At 39.9% G+C, this 8,379-nt stretch overlaps 1 protein-coding gene across 1 annotated transcript; it reads left to right on the top strand.

Moving 5' to 3' along the window:
* The first annotated feature begins 459 nt into the window (after window positions 1–459).
* On the top strand, window positions 460–8,130 carry LOC134631862 (probable polypeptide N-acetylgalactosaminyltransferase 8). Its single transcript, XM_063480419.2, has 11 exons — window positions 460–568; window positions 1,018–1,351; window positions 1,507–1,673; window positions 2,823–3,009; window positions 3,178–3,375; window positions 3,517–3,631; window positions 3,815–4,000; window positions 4,204–4,341; window positions 6,316–6,408; window positions 7,157–7,327; window positions 8,011–8,130. The coding sequence occupies exons 1-11, from the start codon at window positions 460–462 to the stop codon at window positions 8,128–8,130; spliced, it is 1,818 nt and encodes a 605-aa protein (XP_063336489.2).
* Window positions 8,131–8,379: the final 249 nt, after the last annotated feature.

Here is an 8,379-nt window from a genome sequence, read left to right as displayed (position 1 = left end):
AAGATGCTCAGACATCAAGTAACTAGACAACAGAAGTTACTTGTTACCCAAACAATTAGCAGCCAGTAAACTGAAGATTACAATATATCCGAAGCATGTGCACACAACGGTTGTCTATTCATTGAGCAGTATGTTAAAATTTAAGAGATCCTGTCAGGTCAGTAGCTGACCTTTGCCGTGTGTGTTCTCTGAGGTGTTATCACATTAGGCATTCTATAATTTATCACTATGAGGGTAGGGTAGATAAACCAGCTTTTATTCTTACATGGGATCAACCTCAGCGGAATGTAAGTGCACCACAGTCGGTACAAACTACTTGAACTCGCCACTTTATCAGCTAAATGTATTTGAAGTTTTATTTTCTGACTAGGAGGTCAGTGTGTTATCACTATGAGGGGAGCGTGGACAAAGCGGACATTCTTTTTACCGGGGACCATAGTCGGCCTCTTCTTTTTGGGCATGTTTCTGAAGAACGGATATGAACATGGTGTGGATACCGATAAAGATTTGGACACACAGCGTATGATCAGGAGTTTTTCCAACCTGGAGGCAAGCATCAGCAATCTAAGTGAGTTCAGTCACATATTAATATTAATTATTATTTCATGGTACACATAGTATTTGCACCACAAATAAGGAGAGATCCAGTAATAAAAGGAGCTGAAATCAGAAATAAGTTGAGAAGCAGTAAAGGGTATTGGCTGCTCATGTATGACATGACAATAAGTTGTAAGATGATTTATAATTAGAAAGAAAGAAAAAAATACAAAAAGCAGTCATGGAACAAGAGTATGTATAGTTATTAATAAAAGATAAATGGCTTTTAACTGAACTTTTGCACATTGTTAATAACAGGTGAGGTCAAATTATAACACAGGTGTTTGTACCTTTACTATAAATGTGTTTTATGTTGTAATTTTCACATTATTTTGTGTAGTGTGTTTGTTCTGTTTAGTAGGAATATTAACTGTTCCATTTCCTTGATCATGTTTTTGCTCATGTTGTTTTCTACTGAAGACGATGCACTCAGACGTTTTGAGAAAAAGCAGGATGTCATGCAGAAGATGTTAGAAGAAGTCAGCAACAGACACAGAAAACCAGCAGAGGTCCAACAGCAAGCAGAGAAGCAGAAGGAAGATGATGCAAATATCCAACCCCAAAATGAGGCAGCTCAAATGAAAAAGCCTAAGAAACTGTTCCCTAACTCGGCCTTGTTCAAGGAGTGGGGGGCAAATCTCTCTGAGGATGACCAAAGAGAGGCTCAGAGCCTGTATGAGAAGTATGGGTACAATGTATTTCTGAGCGATCGCCTCCCTCTGGATCGACCTCTTCCAGATACCAGAGATCCTCGGTACAACTTTTATTTTTTATGATTCAATCTTCTTATTCCACCTCATGTACATACAAACAATTTCCAGACAATTAACTCTACACAGTTCTTTTCTTCCTAAAATATTTTATGTTGCAAATACAGTGGTATTTCATATCATTCTTTTTAATAAATAGGTGTTTGAAAAAGAGTTACCCCAAGGACCTGCTAAGTCTCAGTGTGGTGCTCATCTACCTGGATGAAGCCCTGTCTGTTCTCCAAAGAGCCCTGCGCAGCATCATCGACCGCACTCCTAAAAACCTGCTGAAGGAGATAATAATGGTGGATGATAATAGTTCTAATGGTAAGTTGGTTATTTTAAAAAAAACAACTCTAATTATAGGCCATACAAATTACTGCAAGTGAGTGCAGACTGATAATGTACCTGTTGTCTTATGTACACGCCTCTCACATTCCTTTCCTGTTTATGTCTACCAGTTTAAGCTAATCATGAAAAGCTAACTGGAGGTTATTTGTTAGATGTACAAACCACTTGTATTAATTCACTTAATTCTAACACTAACACTTAATTCACTGAATTAATTCATTTAAAAACTCTGAATTACATTATAGTTGATCACTCTGATCAGTTAACCTTTAAAACTGTGTCGTTCCTGGGTCGGTGACCCAGCGTTTTGTGCTTTTCATTATTATGATATTATGTTCTAGTTTATTCTGATTGTGTATTTGGGTTTTGACTTTAGTCCTCGGGGTTTTGGTTCTGTGTTTCCTCTGTCTGCCCTTGTGTTCCCTCCCTGTTGCGATGTCTTGTGTCAAGCTTGTGTCTGTGCATATCTGTTGTTTTTCCTGTTTTACTTTGGTAGTCTCTATCCTATGTGTAGTGTATTCTGCTTTGCTTCCTTGTCTCGTCATGTTTGATTACTCCCAGCTGTGCTCTCCTTCTGTGTCTCATTCCCTTGTTATCCCTTTGTGTATTTAAGCCTTGTGTTTGTCTCTGTTAGTAGCTGGTTTGTCTGTGTTGTTTCCCTGAGTCTCTCTGTGGTTCCTCCGAGTTCTTCCTGTGTTCCTCTGCATATCACCCTGAGAGTTTTGACTTCAAGTCCATGTGTTTAGGTTTTCCCAGTTTTAGTTTATTTTTTAGTTCCTGTACTCGCCATCTCCACTTAAATAAACTTAGTTCTCATATCAACCTCTGCCTGCACTTGGGTCCTTACTTCACCTCCACACGTCTGCCATCCCAACCGTGACAAAAACAGTGGTTTTGCAAATGAACTTTTCCTGCAGAGGCTGTGACATGTCACACATGTTTGTAATCAAACCAGTTTTTTTTTTTTTTTTTGCTTGGTTGATTTAAATTCATCCAGCCATTCAGTTTCTTGACTGTAGAATAACTGATCCACCTGAAAATCCACGGAAATTCAAAAAACAAAGGAACAAAAAAAAAAACAACAATAAAAATTCTACAAAGGATATTTCTCTTTCTACAATTCAGAAAATCTGAAGGGTGACCTTGACATGTATGTGAAGTTGCTTGAGCAGGAGAACCCTAATCTCCGTATTGTGAGAGTGAGGCACAGTGAGCAGAAAGGTCTCGCTCATGCCAGAGCATCCGGGTGGAGGGCTGCTACTGCTGACGTGGTGGCCATCCTGGACGCACACATTGAAGTCCATGAGATGTGGTAGGAACATGGCAAAAATACATATTTTCATTCAATTGTTTAGGTGTTATATTTTCTGTTATTAGGACATTTTTTTAAATGCGATGTCTGGGTGTGTACTTACATTGAACTCTTTAAGCGTCTAATTTAAACTTATTACATGTAAAGTTTTTCCCCTCCTTCATACAGGGCTGAACCTCTGCTGACACAGATTAAAGCTGACAGAACTGTGGTGGTTTCCCCGGTGTTTGATAGAGTCAACTTTGATGATCTCAAGTGTATTAATTATGATCCCAGTGCACACGCCTTCGACTGGGCTCTGTGGTGCATGTATGAGAGTTTTACACCCGAGTATTACAAACTTAATGACAGTTCACTGCCTGGCAAGTAAGTTCAATTGAAATCAGTGTTTAACCAAAATAACAGCTTTTTAACTCTATCACTCTATCATTATGATATTTCGATTTATTTTAATTATAATAACAATATAAAGTAGTTGTAAAAAAGAGTTCTCTTCTTTGACTTTAGGAGTCCATCTGTCATGGGGATCCTGGTTGCTGATAGAAAGTTTCTGGGGGAAATTGGAGTCCTTGATGAAGGAATGAAAGTGTATGGTGGAGAAAATGTTGAGCTGGGAATTCGTGTGAGTAAAGATCACATAGAGTTATAAAATTCTCTTACATAATAATGATTTTAAAGAATAGTTGTGGAGCTGGACCTGCTGGATTTTGTTATAGTCCACAAGTCATTTAAAATGCCTTTTTTACTCTTCCAAAGTTATAAGTGATCAGTTATCTAAATTTTACAGTGCATTTTTTTCATGTAGGTATGGACATGTGGAGGCAGTGTTGAAGTTGTTCCATGTTCCAAGATCGCCCACATCGAGAGGGCCCACAAGCCCTACATGCCTGACCTGGGTCCTGCCATGAAGAGAAATGCCCTCAGAGTTGCAGAGATCTGGATGGATGAATACAAGCACAACGTTAACCTGGCTTGGAACATCCCATTTGAGGTGTTTTGAGGCACTGACACAAACAGCAAATTATGTTTTCTCTAAAGGATATTTCATTCTCCTGTTCACAGAGTCATGAGGAGATGTTAGGCTTTGAGTGCTCTTTGTGTTTTTAACATCAACTTTTAAGGAAAATCATTCTTCAGATTCTTCCTCAGTCACAATCTATGAATCGATTCACATGTTTTTCTTTGTTCCTGCAGAATCATGGAATTGACATAGGTGACATTTCAGAGAGGAAGAAACTCAGAGAAAGGCTGAACTGTAAACCTTTCAAATGGTACCTGGATAATGTGTATCCTAAGCTGGATCCCTGGGACAACTTACTCGCATATGGAGGAGTAAGTTTACTTTTCTCTGTTCCTTAGTATCTTTGGTATACAGGGCTCTAGACTATCTTTTTGCCACGGTTGCACTGGTGCGCCTAACTTTTTTTCTTAGGTGCGCCAGCACAAAAGTTAGGCGCACCCAAATTTTTCAGCCACATCGCTTAATGTGCACTTTTTGGGGTGGAAATTGCTGTCCATACAGACAATATTCATTTGTAAAGAATTGACTAACAATCTTGTCAACACAAAGTTCTTTATTTGGAGCACATTTCTACAAGAAAGATAAATTACTGAAAAACTGCTTGTGCTTAAAGTGCTTTAGCACCCTTTGGTAATATTGTAGACAATGTTAAACTTAATTATCACATCGGCCTTCTCTGATGACCTGTTTCCTGCTGCCTGCCACTGAAGGGCAGTGGGGAGAGGGGACACTTGGGCAGTGCATTTATCACAGCATATAATGTGTTTTCTGGATACACTGTGCTTTTTCAGCGTTCAAAGATGGGTGGCTCCGTGTCAGAGCACTGGCTATGAATTTCAGACAGATCAGGCCTTAACTTAACAAAACATTTATCAATAGTTCTTTTCATCTTTTCTTATTTCCCACAGCTACATCCACTTGTATCAGGCTTAGGCTACTCACTAGGGCTGGGTATCATCACGGATTTCTATAATCCATTCGATTCCGATTCACGAGGTCCCGATTCGATTAAATTTTGCCTCCGATTATCAGAAACATTATAATTCTGATCATTTATCAGTACCGATACATGTGAGACTTCATCAGAGGTGTGAGAATCACAGCAGATGCCTTTGTGTCAAAGTAACAGAATAAAACACAGAAAAAATGAAGGAGATTTTCCTGGCCTGGCTTTTTATAGCAGATAACCTTAAAAATGTTCTGCAATGTTGCATAATTTTAAAAAGTATAAATTTCTTCAGTATTGAACAGCAGAAATTAGGCTTTCTTGTCCGAGGACTTTTAAGTAAAAAAAAAAAAAAAGAAGACAGCGGCTGACAGCGCTGTAAACAACAATAGACTGGTGGGTAACAAGCGAATGAATAATGCTGAAAACAGAGATTTGAGATGGGAAACTGTTCTTGAAGCACAGAGAGACACGATAAACGATGTGTGATTTTATCGTGGTGGAAGCAAAACAGCAAAAGTAAGAGGGGATTAATGACGACATTTATCAAATGTGAAGAGTAGTTTGGATCTTCTTTTGCTGCTGCTTCAGTGAATTTTGGTTGGAGAGAAACAAAACCTGCAGCTCAGAATCTAGCGCCAAAAAGACGTAAACACAGCGACGCATCAGAATCAGTGAGCTCTCACTGCGTGTCCGTGTACGTGCCGTCGGGTTAGAAAGCTGAGAATGAGAAAGCTGATTCTGATGCGTCGGGTCCGCGCTCTGTGTTTACGTCTTTGTGTGGAATCATTTTACCTGCTCTCATTTGCTGTTTGTTGAAATATTTTTGAGAGCTTTAACCTGAGATTCTGGCGTTTCTGGCCAAATAAATTTATATTATACATTTATATTAAACTCTTAAGCCCCAAGCCTAACTGATCTCCTGCCTTTTGCCCCCCCCCCCGTATCAGGGGGCGTTGGGGCTTAAGAGGTTAAGTCGATTCAGGATTTAATGAATCGATATCACTTTATTCAAGCTACTCACCTCCTTCTTCCACCTGCACTTTCAAACGTACACACAGGACTACGGGACAACTACAGGACCACGGCCAATCATAGAGGTCCCGCCCCTGACTATCTCTGATTGGGACACACGATTTTTTTTTCTCTTTTACTGGGACAGCTGGTCACACCGGTGCGACCAGCTTGCACCATTGAAAAATTTGGTCGCATTTGTGACCAAATTGGTCGCACTCTAGAGCCCTGGTATAGTGGAGTCCTACAGGATATGTGGGAATCAGTGTATTTGGTGATTTGCATGTATCCATTTGTAATATTCATAATGTTCTGTTAATGACAGATGAAGAACCTTGATGCTGACATGTGCATAGACCAAGGACCAGTACCAGGTCACACACCTATTGCCTACAATTGCTACTACTATGGACCTCAAGTAAGTGAAGCACATAGTAATTGTGTTGAGAATCATGATTATAAGGCAGTGCAGTCGTAAAGCTGTTAACGCCTACTGTATCATATTTGATACATATTTTTAATTTTTAGAGACTTCTTTCAGAGTAAATCCCCCATGCTGCCGTCCCAAGAAATCTAAACAAATCACACAACACAATTTTAAGCAATAAATTTAGAATTTTCTGGCAGTTATTTCATGGTTCAAGCTTTAAAGAGTTAAATTTGAGTATTTTCGTCTCTAAGCTTGTCTCCAGTGCAGCTGGTATTTTTGGATCACACCCAGGATGTCTCTTTCTAAACACAAGCATTTGTGGATCTACAATTTCACCATCAAAGCAAACATCAACTCTGGCTTTACAGCGTCCAAGTTTTATGGTGGTGCATCAGCTCAGGGTTGCACTATTATCAGGTTTCAGACAAGATCAGGGCCCAAACGCAAAACTTCCTGTTTACAGTGAAAGATAAACAGTGACCTGCAGACAGGTCCCAAATTCTGATTCCTTCCATTGCAAACTCCCGACTCCCGTGCAGTGTCCCCTTCTTGGTCCGTGCTGTGAGATGAAATCCAAACACAATATTTACAGCCGTGTTCAGCTCCCGCCAAAACTCCTTTCCAGGTTCCTAGCAAAGCAAGGCATGACGTTTAGTGTAACATTTCTCTCACAAGAAAAGGCATCCTAGTATCATTTTGACCTCTGTGTCTCTCTGTCTCTTTCTTTCTTTCTAAGTTCACATATTATCGTGGAACGGGTGAGCTCTACATTGGTGGCATCAAGTCACATAAGTACAATGACAACCGATGTTTAGCTGACATGGGCACAGAAGAAACTGAGCCTGGCCTGTACGACTGTAAAGAGGCTATGCAGAAAGGAATGGGGATATACTGGGACTTCACTCAGGTACTACAAATGTTATGGTCCTGGGTCAGTGACCCAGTGTTTTTGGTTTTGATTTCAGCATGGTTTGTGACCGTTTGTGTTTTGGTTTCTATCCTAGTGTTTCTAGCTCCCTAGTTTCATGGTACTTCCTGAGATCTGATGTTTAGGTTTTGTTATTTGGCTTCCCGGTGTTAATTCTGTGCTCCCTCTGTTTTGTGTCTTCGCATATGTTTTGAGTTTCCTGTTTTATTGTGAAAGTCTGTCTTATGCCAGTGTGTCCAGTTTGCGTTACCCCTGTCTCGTCTCGTCTCCCTGCTGTGTGTAGTTTCCTCGTTCCCATCTGTGTATTTATAGTGTGTGTTCACTCATGTTCGTCGCTAGTCCGTCTGTGTTTCTTCCCTGCGTTTTCTCCCAGAGTCATCTGTTCATGTTCGTTTTGTTAGTCACTCCCAGTCTAGGTCACCTTTAGGTTTTGTTTTTGTTCGCCGTGTTTCTGTTTGTGCCACCAGTGTGTTAATAAAAGCTCACTCACATCCAAGCCAGTGCCAGCATCTGGGTCCTCTCTCACACTCACTACACGTCTGCCCCCGCAGCCGTGACAACAAAGTTGTTTGCTGCATCTCACAACAAGTTGAATGAGCACTGTTAGTCTTAAAACTGAACAAACTAGCTGCCTTTTTTTAACACTTTGTTTCCTTTTCCAGGGCAACGAACTGAAGAACAGACAGACAAAGAGATGCCTGGAGATTATAAACCAGAAACTTCTAATACAGGAATGTACAGGTCAAAGATGGACAATTCAACACATAATCAAACCATTTTAAAGTGTTCTTATAGAGCAGTGGATAAATTACACCTGGTTCCTCTATTGAGGACATCACATTTACTTTTGCTTTCAATATTTTTAATGTGAGTGTGTGTTTTTTTTAAAGGCAAGATATTTTAATTAATTCCCCTAACTATTAAACATCTTTTTGCATGAAAGATTTTCAGTCTCCAGTAGTACAACAACCTTTGAATCTTTCTCAACATTCTAAGCAAAGTTACACAGTTGTGAAATCCTAGCAGGGTGT

The sequence above is a fragment of the Pelmatolapia mariae genome, linkage group LG7 (assembly GCF_036321145.2).
Source record: "Pelmatolapia mariae isolate MD_Pm_ZW linkage group LG7, Pm_UMD_F_2, whole genome shotgun sequence".
In the NCBI taxonomy this organism is placed as follows: Eukaryota; Metazoa; Chordata; class Actinopteri; order Cichliformes; family Cichlidae; genus Pelmatolapia; species Pelmatolapia mariae.
This window is presented reverse-complemented; position numbering and strand designations above follow the sequence as displayed.